Raw genomic sequence first — 17,508 nt, 5'->3', positions numbered from 1 at the left:
CTTCGCGGGTTGGAAGGTGAGACAGACAGTCGCTTCTGTAAAAACCGGATCTGTCAAATATTCAGGTTAGGAAAGCGGACTATGTGAAAAACGGAATAAGGCTAGGGTGATGATGTCATATAAGAATCTTTATTGCACATAGCTAAGCTAAAGTATTATATTTCGTCATCTCCCCAGCGATTAGGTGAGTGCACCTAATCTGAAGATATGTCAGGTTCCGTTTTTTTACAGAAACGATTGCCTGTCTGACCGTCCTTGAGGGAAAGCCACTGAGCACGTGATAATTATCGAAAACAAATTCGAATATCATCGGTTTAGGCTCGTGATGGACTCGAACCAGCGACCCAATAGTGAAAGCCAATCTTGTTTCTTACCCGGCTACCATGGCTCATAATGTGTTTGGATCATGACGTGTTTGGACGAACATAACACGTTATATATCTTGACGGACAAAAACTTCTCCACAAAAGCTTCTTTTTTTAATTTTATTAACGTTATTTTTCTTCGGCGACCTCCATCAAGTATTCGTTTTCAATTTCAACTGGATAGCTTCGGTTTAGCATAGCCAGTCGGATATTCAGTGTAACAGACAGTAACCCTTCCAATCACACTGACAGTTTGATTGGATTCATATAGCCTGCCTTCGAAAAACATTGATTGATATCTGAAGCACTGTTTTAATTGGATAGTGGTGAAACAATGGAATGACATTGCTTCTTTATTGTAGTAGGCGTGTCCTTTTGTTCTAGAATTTTGAGGTGTTAAAATGAGGGATGTTTCCATCGACGTTCCCCAAACACGCGATAGATGGCGTTGTTAAGTTTTTTCTTCTTTTAAACTTCTAATTTCATGGATAACAGACATTACAGTGGCAATGAGCTGGTCACTTGTCACCATACCGTTCGTCATATCTATTTTTAAATTTTGTATATTCATTGTATTCTGTTCTAGTTATGGTTCTGCCCTCCCTCTAGGGATTATGAGTAGACGAACTGCCCTCTCAAGTGGATATTATAGACGTGTATCTATAGTACTAATTCATTGTGTACTTGAATTATACATGTAACGCCATTTCCTACCATCTTGCTACGAGGGACGTCACGCGGCGCACGTAGCGGTGCTGCTACGAAAATGCATTTTACCATCGAAACTACGTGCTACGACGTAGCACAAATAAGGTTTAGCAGAAAATATTACCGTGAAATCAAATCAACCACACCAAAGAGCTGGTTGTCACTATTTGTATAGAGCAAAAATATATATTTTTGAGTATTTTCTAAAGTTGTGAAATTAAGTTTAAGAAGTATTTTGGGTTGCCCCACACGTTTTTCGTTTTTGAAATCACACAAAAAATAAACTGAGCATAGGTCACCTACTTTGTTCACCAATGAATTGAAGCGGGTATGGAGCATACTCCTGCACGCTGCTCACTCATTGCAGGTTATTTTAAAATAGCTTTTGGGCGAATAGCTGGAATCAATCTTTCATCTTACCTTTTTAAATGTTGGGAAGCTCCATATTTTTTTTTCATTCAATCCAATTTAGAAAAATATAATTCCAAAAAAATACTTGAACGGAAATCGAATTTGTGATCATATCACAACGGTTGTGTTTGCACAATTTCATTCTTTTAAAATAATCCAACGATGTAATATCAAAAACACCCGGAAGCAAAAACCAATTGCATTCTTTTAAACGAAACACCCGGAAGCCAAAACATCCGAAACAAAAATCATGTCGACCCGTAATTTCACCAATTTCACCGCCAAACTATGTGAACGTTGCAACTTGCAAAAACAAGTGACGGCCGTGTTGTTCCGAAGTTCCCAACCACCGCTCTCCGCGCGTGTTTTCGTTTGTTATACAACAACAACATTAGAATAAAATTGCACTGATTACATTATGCTTTGCAGCGCTGCAGCGTACAGACTCTACAAACATATGGAGTGAATACAATTTTGGTTTCCATAGAATTTTAGTAAGTAAGAGCAATCCGTTGATGCCTAACTAAACACACAACCGCGTCGCGTCCGCGCGGTGCACTACAAAATCCGTTTCGTGTAGAGAATCATCTTATTAATAGCTCGGCGAAACTGTTTCCAAACTATTTAATTATGATCCTGTTTCCTGTACACACCATATAATTTTCTTTTATTTTATGTGTACCTGTCATTTTCTTATCTGCTGGAAAAGAAAGGGACGGGTAATCGACAGGCAAACAATTTATGGAACACACGTCAATTTTAGGCAGCAATTTAAAAACCCTTCCAAAATTTTCCTTACCGACTCATAGTCACACCAAGTTATCACACCAGTGTTACAAACAGGATTTTTTTTCTTGTTAATCACACTACAATTTTTTCCACACCATTTATTGTATTTATTCCCTAACTAGTGCTGTCCTAGCTGTACTACGGTATATCTACCAGTACCAGTGTTAGTATATAACTATTTTTTTTTAATTAAAAGAAAACATTCAAATTATGTATATAGCTTTTATTTACAACTAATTCGAATTTAAAATTAAAACTATAAAATGGTGAAAATCATTAAAACATTTTCTTGAAACAATGTTTAACGTAATGTTTCAAGAAAATGTCCTAATGATATTTCACCATTTAAAAGTTTTAATTGGCAGGAAATCACAAAATTATCTTTTTCTGTTTGGTCCACCCTTCTTCTTTTTACATTATTAATTTCACTGGTTATCTTCTGGATATCCAGAAGGCCATGGATTGCTCTAAATACTACGAAATAGAGCTAGTGTGCAGTGTAGGTACTATACGTAGGTACAGCACTAGTAATTATAATATACATGGTGTGTGAAAATTAGAAGTGTGACTAAAAAGAAAAAAAATCCTGTTTGTAACACTGGTGTGATAACTTGGTGTGACTATGAGTCGGTAGGGAAAATTTTATATTGGCCTATAACCCGGACAGAATTAAGTTGACAGCACACGACAAGCGGGTTGCATATGAACAAGATGCCTATTTTAATCGTTCGGGTTATTCATTATTTTTAAAATTAAGAGTTGTCAATCATCCGTCCCTTTCCTTTTCGGCGGATAAGAAAATGACAGCTGTAACTTAAAATGTGTCTGCAGGAATCGGGGCCTAAATATTTAAAAGTGCTGGAAGTCTTCCAATTTCTTCATTTAGTTCTGCTTATTCTATTAGGGATTATGAGTATGTATGTATAGTACGAGAGCCCTCAGTGCTTCTCCACCTGTTAATGTCATCTGAGGCAAACCTGTAATAAGTTGAGACACATCAAATATAATAGTGTAATAGTAATAGTAAATAATAGGGAAGGCCCGTGCCCCAGCAGTGGAGACGTAATGGGCTGATGACGATGATGATGAATAATAAATAATAGCTGTATGTACATGTACAGATCAGGGGGTTAAAAAAACAACGTTGAATCAATTTTGACATTTAGAAACAGATAAAATATGCATGCATGCAAATTTAAATCGAAAAAAAATCGGGCTCGGACGAAACTTTAACCCGCAAAGAGATTTCTCAAAGCACTGGTAAGTGCTATTAAAAAAAAAAAACAATGTAGTCATTGCGCACTTACTTTTATGAGCGTCAAATTTCAATATTCCTTTTTAGATGAATTGCTTCAATGTGACCTTATTAACCCTCGCAAAACTTACACAAATTCAGTTGCCTAACAAAACTCCGACTTGAGCACTGTATTGTACAGTTGAAGCTGTTTTTGTTCTGAATGTACGTGATAACACATTTGCCGCGCTAATAGACGAAGGCAGCTGAAATTAACGGGATAGCGCTCGGGGCGGGCCCGGTGATATTAACCCGCCAAATACGACCCCCAACTTGTGCAGATGGGTAGGTAATACGGCTGAGATACGTATTACGGATACTCGAGAGATACGAAAAATACAACTAGGAAATGCATCTTGAGGTAAAAAACACGAGTAAGTACGAGGTATTGATAGAGTATCCATTCCATAAATAAGGTTTTGTTTATGGATGACCAAATCATACAATTGAAAAATAGTATAATCATGATGAATACAGATGGAAAATAATTACATTATAATACATGTCATAATTAATATAATCATGTCTGTATAATTTAATTTAGGCATGTTGAGTTTTTTATATAACTTCGCATCATTGGATCGATATTTTCGGATTATTTGTAGTCACTCAAATGAATACCATTCTTTTTGAGTTTATTTTTTATTACATCATTAAGGAAGTTATAAATATAAATAAAATAAGTTACTATGATAATTAAGATTTTAAATTTAATTATATTTGATAGTTGCATTCTCAGTTAATATACATTACTAGATTTTACGAAGCTTAGGGTAGATGCCTAGTGTTTTTGTTTGTATTAAATATTGTTACCCAATTAAATACATTAAATACATTGAGTTATTTTTTTAAAGATTACTACATTTTTAGTTTTTTGTAAGTACATTTTATTTTTTGTAATATTTTGTTTTTATTATAATTAGATTTAGTTTAATGTGTTAGTTGTAAGTGTTATTTGTGAATTACTCAGATTAGTCTGTGGTTTAGCGAAGGAACCAAGATCATAGTCAATTTAAAAAGTTTTGTTTCGACTGACACTTGACGATATCGACGGTCTTCTAAAGTATTCTTTATTGTGACGAGTTACAATATCCTCTCATAAACATGTGTAACAACTGTAGCATTTTGAACTTAATTGCACATATTTTAACTTTTATTGTTCATTCTCCTCAATATTCTCCCGCACCCCAAAACTATAAACACACTAACATTATAACGCTTAAATAATTCCAAATATGTATGAAAGCCGTAAAATGTCGCATTACCCACTGCCGTCTCTTATTGTGCAATTAGGCAAGGCTTGCGGTTTTACCTTCTATTAAGGAAATTAATTAAGGAGCCCTTAGAACGTGGCGAATAATTACAGTGGTGTGAAATAATTATTCAGACATTTGTCTGGGAGTAATTAAATTGGGCCATGTTTATTTCTAAAAATACGATGACATGGACTACTAACATGATATAACTTGTCATCGCGCCTGTATCCCCGAAGGGGTACGCAGATGTGTATAAATAATATACACTCACACCACACCTCACCAGCGATATTTAAGTCCCATGTAAAAGGGTGCGAGTCTATTGTATATAACGAAGTTACCAGAATTTGTGCTCGATTTATTGCAATAACAGTAACAAACTCCGTGGTCTAGTGGTTAGAGCGTTAGGCTTATAATCTGGAGATCCGGGTTCGGTTCCCGATGGGGACATTGTCAAAATCACTTTGTATGGTAAGGACTTTGGCTTGAATCACCACACGCATGTCTAATAAAGTGAGATGATTGTATACATCGGAGGGCACGTTAAGCCGTTGGTCTCAGATATTAGCCCTCCGGGCTACGAATAACCGCCGGTTGATTGAGGGGAGGCCTGTGCCCAGCAGTGGGCCGTGTGTTTATCTATGTTTTATGCTTATATAATGGCAATAGGTTCGCCTCTATTACAAGGGACTTGAATATAGTTGACAAGGATTGGGTGTATACGACTACTAGACGTGATACTTACTTTGTCAAATGTAACCAAAGACATTAAAAGATCTAGGCGCAAACCTTTCTTTAATAAAAATCTTTCTCTAAACTTGTCGACCAACGACATCACAATCAAACTTCGACGTGAAGAGTACACAAAACAGTTTTTAGATCAAAGAAACATTGGGAAAGTTGAACGTGAGAGGTTTTGTGTCCGATCCTTACTTTTTCTATAATTCAAGTGGCTACCCCTTTGGGAATAATAGTTTCATGTCGTCGTGATAGCAGGCAGAACTTTAGGCAATTGGGACTGCCAGACAAGGGTCAAAAGGATTACTTTCTAAGTTCCAACTATAACTTTCCATACATAATACATTACTTACTAGTGTTTATTTCCTGGGTAGGCTGAGCTTTAAAGAAGATAATTGACAGTCACTATTGGATTTATAACTTTAAACATAATGTACTGTAAATCAGTCATTTTATATGTACAGTCAAAAGACTAAAGAACAGTCAAAGCTCAAGACTCATATTTCCGTGTAGAATGTATCACAGGAAACCCGCGACTACACAGTCTAGTTACATTTAGTGTAATTGCATAACTAATTGTACACCGCATGATGCAAAAGGAGAAAAAAAAATGATAAAAAAAGAGTTTACGAAAACGCTAACCTAGAAATCAAAAACACATCTCACATTTTATTTTGAAGTATATAATTAATTATGGAAAGAAAGTACCTATTTTTCTCAAATCAAACGTACAATACGGCTCAGGTCCATGTTATGTCCCCGACTGAAGAAAATTGGAAATTTTGGTTTCAAAACCTGGCAGCGAATCCTCGAAAATATCAACGTGTTTGCAGCAGACTTTGTATAGATAAGACATGTGAGCTATGGAGGAGTTAGAACACGTTACTGTTCTGCCTCGAGGTGGATATAGAAACCTTATATTATATTTATATTATACACCTTTGCCTACCCGTTTCATTCACACGACAGAAGATCGAGTCGATCGAGCATTTCCGCTCCGTTTTATAGCATAAAAACATGTGTCTTCTTAAAGCGTGTGTATTGTAAAACAGAAAATGTCGCCAAGAGCTAACTGAAAATCAACAAGCTTCCCTTGTTTGTCCATTAGCTGCCACGTCTGTTCAAATAGACGCGACCGAACAATCGTACGAGATACTTTGTTCTTGTCGTAACTAGCTGTGCTATATTGTGTCGGATTTTGCGAGATGTCCAGCTGAATAATATTGGTGAGGATAGTTTGCCGTAGAAATGAGGTCTTTGCGTAGCATCTGCGGTGTGAAGTTGAGTGATAGAGTGAGAAACAGTGTGATAAGACAGAGATGTGGTGTAAAAGACGATATAGTGACTAGGATTGAGAAGGGAATGTTAGGTTGGTTTGGACACGTAGAGCGGATGAAGGATAATAGAATTGCAAAAGCGGTATATAAAGCGAAATTTGATGGTAGGGCTGGCAGAGGAAGACCGAGAAGGACTTACGATGACCAAATTGGAGATGTCCTTAGAAAAGGTTCAATACGATCTACTCTGAACCGGCGTGCGTGTATGAAGCGATTGATGAATGTGTAGGAAGCAAATGGAATTCTATAGTCTCTGCTTACCCCGGTGGGAAATAGGCGTAAGTTTATGTATGTATGTATGGTTTGTAGACATCCACATCATAACATAAGTTAGGTTACACGTTAAGCCGTTGGTCCCGGTTACTACTTATTGATGTAAGTAAGTAGTCGTTATGTGAGTCATTTCAGGGGCCTTTGGCGGCTCGATAGTAACCCTGACACCAGGGTTGATGAGGGTGGTACTCCACCTCGCAACCCACACGATAGAAGAAGATAACATAAGTTCACGACTATATCACAATTGTGGTGGGCAGAGGTACATCTATTGCAAGATGAACTAAGTACTACCTCACCAAGTTTTCTGTTAGACCAATGTGATAGACGGTGAGTTGTATCGAGCCGGCTGTGTTAGCGAAATGCAAATTGCATGATTATGCAACAGTGGTTCTCGAGATTAGCCCAAACATACAGAGAGCAGAATTCGTTGTTAGCGCTGAAGGCTCTCGCCCGGTACAACGTTTAAGACAACAGGCCTGAGGGTGCCCAGTTGGGCGCGAACCTCGGCTCAAGGCGACGTCTGAGAGGAAGTCATAATCAAGAAAGACCACGTCAAAAGTACTCTAAATCGTTAAAAAGTTTTCATGCTTCAAGTGTTAATGGTGTGTCAGGATATCCCAATCGGAAATAGGCGTGACCTTATGTAGAATGAGAATTACTTGCAGCTAAGTGATCGTGTGTTATATTCCAATTTGACCTCTTCTATACTTCAGAAAGCACATCAATTAAGAACTGCATGAATAAAAGCTCCTTTCAAGCACGTAATAAAAAATGAATAATACCCCACTATGGTCCCACTTCTACATTTCAATCTATATTCTCTTTGATATAGCCATTTTGATATGACACGTCTTGTTTTTTAGTGATTTATTTTAGATTTGATATTTGATATTCATGTTGATATCTTTTATATCTTTTAGAAAGATATTGTTTTGGATGCTTTATTTTATGTTAACTGCGGTATGTATAATATTATTATTATTATTATTAGCCTATATGATCCCACTGCTGAGCAAAGGCCTCCCCCTTATTTTTCCAAGTATCCCGGTTCTGCGCGATCTCTATCCAGTCTTTTCGATAACTCATCGCGCCATCGTTTCCGGGGTCTACCACGTCTACGGTGTCCGTCTTGTGGTACCCAGTGCGTGATGATCTTTGCCCATCGTTCCGGATGCATGCGGCACACGTATATGTATAATATAATTCCTAATTATTAGTCTGTACCCTACTGTTATTGTTCGAACAGCTCAAGCTGTAGTACGGGGTAGCGGTTAGTACTTTACAATGAGAGACTTCCTAAGTTACGTTCCCCAAAGAAATATAGATAGCGTTGTATAGAGTTGCCTCCTTTTAACCTTCCAATTTCATGCAAAACACACGTATGCATCTTTTACCTCTGTTTTTGGGTATAAATGATGATCCTTGTTATTATACCCAGGCACAACACATCTTCCGCCTGTTAATGAAGAGAACCAATATAGGTAGGAACATAATTATATACCATATCTGATCCAAATATCATCATCATCAGCCCATTAACGTCCCCACTGCTAGGGCACGGGCCTTCCCTATGGATGGATAGGGAGATCGGGCCTTAAACCATCACGCGGGCCCAGTGCGGATTGATGGTTATTAACGACTGCTAATGCAGCCGGGACCAACGGCTTAACGTGCCTTCCGAAGCACGGAGGAGCTCGAGATGAAAACCTTTTTTTTGTGGTCACCCATCCTATGACCGGCCTTTGCGAAAGTTGCTTAACTTCGACAATCGCAGGCCGAGCGCGTTTACCGCTGCGCCACCGAGTTCCTCAAAATAACCGAGAAACAAATATCAAGCAACAATTATTTTTATTTAATATGTCTCTGCCACTACCTAATATTTTTGAATAATTATGTACTCGAGCAATGAGAAACAGCCTCTGTGGTCTAGTGGTTAGAGCGTTAGGCTCACGATCTGGAGGTCCGGGTTCGATTCCCGATGGGGACATTGTCGAAATCACTTTGTGAGACTGTCCTTTGTTTGGTAAGGACTTTTCAGGCTTGAATCACCTGATTGTCCGAAAAAGTAAGATGATTCCGTGCTTCGGAGGGCACGTTAAACCGTTGGTCCCGGCTATTAGCCGTAAAAACACCTCTCCACCAACCCGCATTGGAGCAGCGTGGTGGAGTATGCTCCGTACCCCCTCCGGTTGATTGAGGGGAGGCCTGTGCCCAGCAGTGGGACGTATATAGGCAGTTTATGTATGAGCAATGAGAAATCAGGAAATCTGTACAGCGCCATCTATATTATTTTTGGGAAACGTAGCCCGTCCCTTATTACATAATATATCGTAGCATCATGTCTGACGATGACAGGTCTAGTTTCCAGGTGATGAAACAGGTACAAAGGTAGTTAAACAACGTACTTCAAAAAGTTTATCATATCGGAGAAGATATACAGGTGAACATTTTACATGCTTTTTCTCTGCTCCTTGACCAGCAGGGAAGTAAATCTTGTCCACCAGAGAATTAAAAGAAACAAAGAAAAGAAAGAGTAGTCTTGCATATTTTTCACCCGTCAATTGAACGCCGAAAACTCAAACATTTTTTATTCAATTCTATGTTATACCGATGGAAAATGACGAAACAAATGCACTGGATACTTACAAACCCATTAAAATAGTTTTTTCGTTTTAGATTACTTCTATCAGTCCGATTCAGAAACATTTTTCCATTCATGTTACATTATTGACTACTTACAACAAATAAATACATTTTGAACCATGATTTGCAAGAACAAGCAACGTAGCTCTATTATCCTACCAAATGAAGGTGCGCTTTTTAAGAAGGTCAAACAAACAGCGTACAGATTGACTCCGTTGATAATAACGTTTTGTAAGTATTTCATTTAATTATAATTAAATTCAATATTCTTCTGTCATAGGATACAGAATAATACTGCGTATAGTACGGTAACTTTCCACCCCCGCACCGATACGTATCGGGCGCGGTTAATCTAAACGGTCATATTGGCTACTATCTGTCTCGCTCACACTTACGGTAAGGCGGCGCTCGGTAAGAACAAGATTAAAGAACGGAGTGTATGTTATGTTCAGTTTTATGTTATGTTATGCTTGACTGTGTCTCTGGCCACCCCGAGATGGATTACGAGTACGAGTGTATAATGTAAAGAAGGAAAGAAAGAAAGAAATCATTATACCAATTAATTTCAGATGAAGATATATTAACAGATATCGATATTCGAAAATTAATAGAATCAGGTTTACAAATGGTGCGACTTAGAATGACCCACATCACACGTCAGGACAAATTGAAACTTATGGAAATGTTAAAAAGGGCTCAGCATTGGGTGTGTGAAAAATATGATGTATCTACTTGGCCCATAGCAATATGTCTTGATATACCCAATGCGACTATAAGGTCAGGTTATGTTGCTGAAGTAAGTATAATAAAACAAATTACTTATTGTTCGTATATAATTATCATGGCCGAAAAACGTTTATTTTCCTCTCAATACCACTATATCTTTTATTAACTGTCTTTGTAAATTGTTATAATTGGCTAAGGCCACTTAAATTTATTTTCAGGAAATGAACGAAGTTTCTATTCAATTAACACGGGGTTCAATTGTTGAGATAACAAGCGATGTTAAGCATTGGAAAAATTGTACCAAAGAAAGAATATTTGTGGACGATGGGTACACCTTGTCTACTGTGACGCCTGGAACTGAGATCACAATTGGCAAAACGAGGCATGTTTGCTTGGAAGTAGTGGATGAAATGACATTAAAATGTAAAGTGATTGTAGGAGGCAGAGTAAGTGGCAACGAATACGTTAAATTCCGTGGAACTCTCTACAAAAGACCACCGTTGACTAAATTTGACCTGCAACTTCTTGAATTCGCAAGAGAATTTAAGGTAAGTCAGTAAATAAACATTCCATGCATGAGTCTTCTCTTTAATTTAACAAAAATAAAATAAAATTAATCAGTTTGTTGGTTTGGTAAGGACTTTTTAGGCTTTAATCACCTGATTGTCCGAAAAAGTAAGATGATTCCGTGCTTCGGAGGGCACGTTAAGCCGTCGGTCCCGGCTATTAGCCGTAAAAACACCTCCACCAACCCGCATTGGAGCAGCGTGGTGGAGTATGCTCCATACCCCCTCCGGTTGATTGAGGAGAGGCCTGTGCCCAGCAGTGGGACGTATATAGGCTGTTTATGTGTGTGTATGTATGTAGTTTGTTGGTGAGAGACTGGGGTCTGCGAGAAGCGTTAGCTTGTAAAAGAGAAACCATTTATAAGTGATTAATAAGTCAATGCTGTCCTGTGGTACACCAGCTTGCTCCTCAATCGAGAAGCGCCAGTTAGAACCTCGGTACTGGATTTGCACCAATGACTTATTAATATATCTTAAGTGCAGTTTTCACACAATTGCTTTGACCATTAAAGACGACGACACGGCTCACTATCTATCACGTTGGTTTACCATAAAGCTGGGTGAGGTGTAGAAACTTAGTTCATCTTCTGGATAGCACAGCAAAAGTAGGAGAGAGGACAGAGTAATTTTAACTTGGTAGATTTATAAGTACAATAGGCCAGTTTCCAACTAGTCAAATCAGCTACTGTTTACTAACCGTCGATTTGACTAGTTGGAAAGCATATTTTTGGTATTTAGTAATTAAACAAACATTTATATTTCAGTTGGATATTTTAATTATCTTTGGTGTTCGACGTCCTCATCTTATACAAAGAGTTAAGAAACTGACGCAAGATTTCAAACCTCTGATACTAAGCACCATTTGCGACCAAGAAGGCTTAGATAATATTGACGATATTATTGCGGTACAATATTAATGATCTATCTGCCACAGTTAGAATATATTTGTATTTAAAAAAAAAACTAAGAAATTCCAGTTCTTTGAAACACTATCGAAGTATTAAAACGAAATGTTGTTCGAGAGAAATAAGCGAGAGGAAGGTAAAATGAGAGATGGGAAGCCATTGGTTGTAAACTCTCAAACTAAATAAAAAAATACGATAGCAGTTGTAACCTACTCAAAAGCGGTACCAGATTTTATGTCAGGGGGTCACCAGGTCGCATCTCCGTAGAGAATGATGTCCCCCCCCCTGGATCCGCCCTTGTACGGTCACGAGTACTAATATACAGGGTGTTAGTGACATCGTAAAGAATACTGAGGGGGATGATTCAGACCATGATTCTGAGTTGATATCAAGTGGAATTTTCCGTCGCAAAATTCATGATTTTTCTTTAGTTTTTTAAAATTATTTTCAATTATATACTTTTGCGATGAAAAATTCCACTTGATATTAACTCAAGAAAAATCAGCTGTTTCATCCCCCTCAGTATTCGTTACGATGTCACTTACACCCCGCACAATTACATACTGTACCCATACAAGTAGGTATGGGTGTTAGTGACACCGTAACGAATACTGAGGGTGGTGATTCAGACCATGATTCTGAGTTGATATCAAGTGGAATTTTCAGTCAGAAAATTCATGAAAATTTTTGTTTTTCTTTTTATTAATTGCTGTTCTATACTTTTGCGACGGAAAATTCCACTTCATATCATCTCAGAATCATGGTCGCAATCATCCCTCAAAGTTTTCGTTACGACGTCACTAACACCCTGTATAATATATTATCCACTTTGAAACCATGTCACATTAACTTTTTTGACAAATTAAACGGTATGTCTCATTAAATGTCAAATATGATAGTGCGACAGGGTTCTAAAGTGGGTACATGATATTGATATACCTAAGATATACGTATGTCAAAAAATATATTTTTTCTTCAGTAAAGAATTTAATAAATAAATAATAATTTCTGTTATTGGGTTTAGTTTATTATATTTAATATAATATGTATTATTTCAGGTTACAGATGGAATAATGTTGGCTCGAGAATTTCTTACCGATAATTTAATGAATAGATATTCATTGCCAGCTATACAGTTACAAGTTTGTGGAAAGTGCAAAGTGGTAGGTTCAAATAATAAATTTACTATACGTACAACATTATTGGCCCCGATTCCTGCAAACACCGCCTAATTTTATTTTAAGTTATATCCGTCATTTTCATATCCGTCGAAAAGGAAAGGGACGGATGATTCACAGCTCTTAATTTTAGGAAGAATGATTGACTGACGTAAAATTTTTAGACGGTTGGTTTAGATTTGTGCTTAAAATTGACGTGTGTTCCATAAATTTTATGCTTGTCAATTACCCGTCCCTTTCCTTTTCGGCGGATAAGAAAATGACAGATATAACTTAAAATAAAATTAGATGGTATTTACAGGAATTAGCACCATTGTCCCGATTTCTGCTGCCACCTTCTTCGTTTTTATATACATAAATAATTCTGGGTTTTATCGAAATAACAAAATCGATTTGCACCGCGGTCCGAACCGCCCGCAGTCCGAAACAGCTAAAGATCCGTTTGCAGGTATCAACGTTCAGACACATTTAGGGACAGAATGCTAACATGAGATGGCTCGATTCCAAGTGTTATACGAATGCAAGGTCAATGACCCGTGGTCTGTGCACTGGAAGTGTAAAAATATACACACACAAAAGATCATGTCTATTTTCATTTCTAGTTTTTGTTAAAAGAAACTTCATCATCATCATCATCAGCCCATTAACGTCCCCACTGCTGGGGCACGGGCCTTCCCTATGGATGGATAGGGAGATTGTGCCTTAAACCATCACGCCGGCCCAGTGCGGATTGTTAGTTATTAACGACTGCTAATGCAGCCGGGACCAACGGCTTAATGTGCCTTCCGAAGCACGGAGGAGCTCGAGATGAAAACTTTTTTTTATGTGGTCACCAATCCTATGACCGGCCGTTGCGAAAGTTGCTTAACTTCATCAATCGCAGACCGAGCGCGTTCACCGCTGCGCCACCGAGCTCCTCAAAACAAGAAACTTATTTTTATTTAATTGCACATGAAATATTTTCTATTTAACAGGCTGGGAAGCCCTTCTATGTATCGGGCGATATTTTAGAACAGACACTGACAGTCGGGACCGTATCGGCGTGCGACATATCAGATATTACCAACGCAATCTCCCAAGGAGCAGGTTAAGTAAAATTTTGGCTCAAAAATGTGTGGGTTGTGAGGTGGAATACCAATCTCATCAATGCTGGTGTCAGGGTTATTACTGAGCCGCCAATGGCCCCTGACATGGCTCATGTAACGACTACATACTTACATCAGTAAGTAGTAACCGAACCAACGGCTTAACGTGCTTCGGTATGCATCATCTTACTTTCGGACAATCAGGTGATCAACCTGCAATGTCCTAACCAAACTAGGGATCACAAAGTGTTTTTTTGTGATACGTCCCCACCGGGATTCGAACCCCGGATCGTGAGCCCACCGCTCAACCACTGGACCACGGAGGCCGTAATATAATGATGAATTGTGATTGTATTTTAAAATGTTTTATTTGCTGATATTTCCATTGAATTGTTAGAAAAACCCGTGTCGTTTTCCTCAGCCATAACACGTATCGACGTGGCGGTAATATTGTGTGCTTATGTAACAGTCTAATTCCTGATGTAACTTTTATTTTATTTAATGTTTTATTATATAAGCTGTTGGTGTACCTTTTATAAATAAATAAATAAAATATAACTAAAATAGGTTTACCGGTAGTGAATTAACTTTCGATTGCAATTGTTCTCCCTTTTTCTTCTTTTCGTGTAAGTTCTAAGATTAAATTATTAAAAGACTATTTTTGTTTATTTGCTTTTATTTTGCAGGTTTAATACTTCGGAATTATACTGAAGCATCGAATGCTGTGAGAGCTGTAAAGATCCTGGACTCTGTTTGCAAGTCAATTGAGTCCGCTGAGAGAGGAATAGATGAGTTTTGGAGGAACATTGACTTGGTTAGAATGTCATTTTAGTTTAGAATAGAATATATAACAAATTGTTTTATTAAAGATGACACACACAAAATCAAGACAATAACATCAAAAACCAATAACAAAACGGTAAAATGGATGGTCGTGGACATCTTGAAAAAAAAAAGGACTTCACTTAGCACAAGTCGCGGCTTGAACCACGACGCACAAGTGTCCTTTTGAATTTCTACGTGCGGTTTTTGCAAATAAACAGTTCATCTGGTTTACAGATATTTTAATGTAGCTGCTGTCAATTGAATAAATTAGTTTTTAAGTTTCTGTCTGTCTTTGAAGTTCATCCGTATTTGTTTAGCCATAAAATTCACCATTTACTGAAAATGGTCTATCTGCTAGTAAAGTTCTCGAAATCTCGGTGAGGTGTGGGTACGTTCGTCTTGTGATAGATGTACCAATTAGGTTATAGTCGTAATGTTATGTTGAATTGTTTTGTGATATAGTCTATGACGGCAGCCAGTGACGTAACTATATGGAAGAAAAAATATTCTTGGTTCCAGAATCCCGTACCACAGAACGCAGCGGTAGCATGCGTGGCAGCATGTGCAGCACTGGCGAGACAGTCTTCTTCCAAAGTGGTGATCATAGTAACGGTCACGGGAAAGACCGCCATACAACTATCCCAAGTCGCCTCTTCGGCCTTAACTATAGCTATCTCCAAAATTCCAGCCGTGACAAGAAAGCTACAAATGTACAGAGGAATTCACACTATTATGTATGACAGTAAGTTAACAGATATTGGCCCCGATTCCTGCTGACACCTCCTAATTTTAAGTTATATCCATTTCTTTCTCATTCGTCGAAAAGGAACTGTTAATTTTAAAGTTAAAGAATAACCCGGTCGATTCAAATAGGCGTCTCGCTTTTATGCAGTCGATTACCCGTCACTTTCGGCGGAAAAGAAAATGACTGATGAAACTTAGATGGTGTGTACCGGAATCAGCACCATTGTTACGTCTATACAACGTTTACAACGACGACGTCGACGACGCCGACAAACGCGCACGCGCGTGCGCGTTTGCGTCGTGTAGCAAACGTCTATTTTGGTATCTCGTCTTACGTAGATCCATTAAAGTTATTATTTTAAAATAACAATTTGAAATTACCTTGCGAGATATTAAGACGTTTTTAGAAGTGGGACAACATAGTGGAGTACATTCCGTACGTCCGTTAGATAACCCTAGAACGTGTATTTATAAACCGTTATTTATTATATTACTAATTTTTACACAATAATTATAATAAAAACAATGCAAACACATTTATAACTTATAAATAAAAGACCTCCAATGCGTCACATCGAGGCGAGGCAACAAGATGGCAGCTTTGCCTCTCTGTTACTGTGATTTGTTTTTGTTTTATGTTTGTTACATAGTCATAATACATTAAGTATATCTAAGTAAATTTTAGATTTCAGTTCTAAGAGAATATTAAAATATGTTGATTAGGTTTGTAAACGGAAAGGTCCATAAAAATATTGCCTCTTCGTGGAGCGTACGCCATGTCTAAAATTATGTTACAGAACCACCGGTGGGTAATTGGAATGACGAAATTGAGGCTCGAATAAATTTTGCTGTCCATTATGCTGTTAAGAAGGACATACTGGATTACAACGACAATTATGTCACTCTCAGGAAATCTGAGCCAACTAGTTCATACTGTGACAATGTGGGCCTTTGGAAGGTGACGTCATCTAAACGGAATGAGTATGTTTTCTTGTCTTGTAATTATAATAATTTTGTTAACACACTTTTTTGCAATAAAAGAACATACTTTATTTCAAATAAAACATAACGTAAGTTCACGACGATATCCCAATCGGGGTAGTTCGAGGTATACACATCGCAAAATGAACTAAAATGAACTAAACTTTGAGTTTTCTGATAGACTAAAGTCATAGTGGTGGTGGTGCGCCGCTGTGTCGTCATCCATAATGGTTGAGCCACCTGTGTTAGTGAAAACGCAACATAAAGGAAAATTGCAAAATGACAACCGAAGTACAATCGACGGCCTTAGCTAAAAAGCAGTTTCCAAGCTATCTTCTACTCTCTTGTTCTATTTATTTTTATTTACCTTTCAGGAATCTATGTGCTGAACTTGAACCATCGTGCCCAAGAGGCAAGATATCGTCCGTCACACCCGCACCTGGATCTTGTACATAAGAAGGTATTATTTTTACAAATTTCAAATTATATAATTTAACTTACTATTTTATTTAGAAGTTACACCAAAAGCTTGGTGGAATAACTCCCCACGAACCGCCTCCCGTTACAAAAATCCCTTTATTCCCATTCTTATTTTTTTTCTTTTTTTTTCGATTGATTATATTAAATAGCACACCATGACAACACGCCTCCAAGGTCGTTTTATAAGCGATTCTGACGACT

General features: G+C 37.7%; 1 protein-coding gene across 1 annotated transcript; it reads left to right on the top strand.

The window, feature by feature from the left end:
• The first annotated feature begins 9,512 nt into the window (after positions 1–9,512).
• On the top strand, positions 9,513–17,283 carry LOC126369812 (uncharacterized). Its single transcript, XM_050014376.1, has 9 exons — positions 9,513–9,554; positions 10,762–11,091; positions 11,874–12,014; positions 13,073–13,177; positions 14,167–14,278; positions 14,964–15,091; positions 15,622–15,844; positions 16,644–16,827; positions 17,202–17,283. The coding sequence occupies exons 1-9, from the start codon at positions 9,513–9,515 to the stop codon at positions 17,281–17,283; spliced, it is 1,347 nt and encodes a 448-aa protein (XP_049870333.1).
• The last annotated feature ends 225 nt before the right edge of the window (positions 17,284–17,508 follow it).

The sequence above is a fragment of the Pectinophora gossypiella genome, chromosome 9 (genome assembly GCF_024362695.1).
Source record: "Pectinophora gossypiella chromosome 9, ilPecGoss1.1, whole genome shotgun sequence".
Taxonomy (NCBI): Eukaryota; Metazoa; Arthropoda; class Insecta; order Lepidoptera; family Gelechiidae; genus Pectinophora; species Pectinophora gossypiella.
Note: the sequence above shows the minus strand (reverse complement) of the source record. Positions and strands in the feature narration are given on the sequence as shown.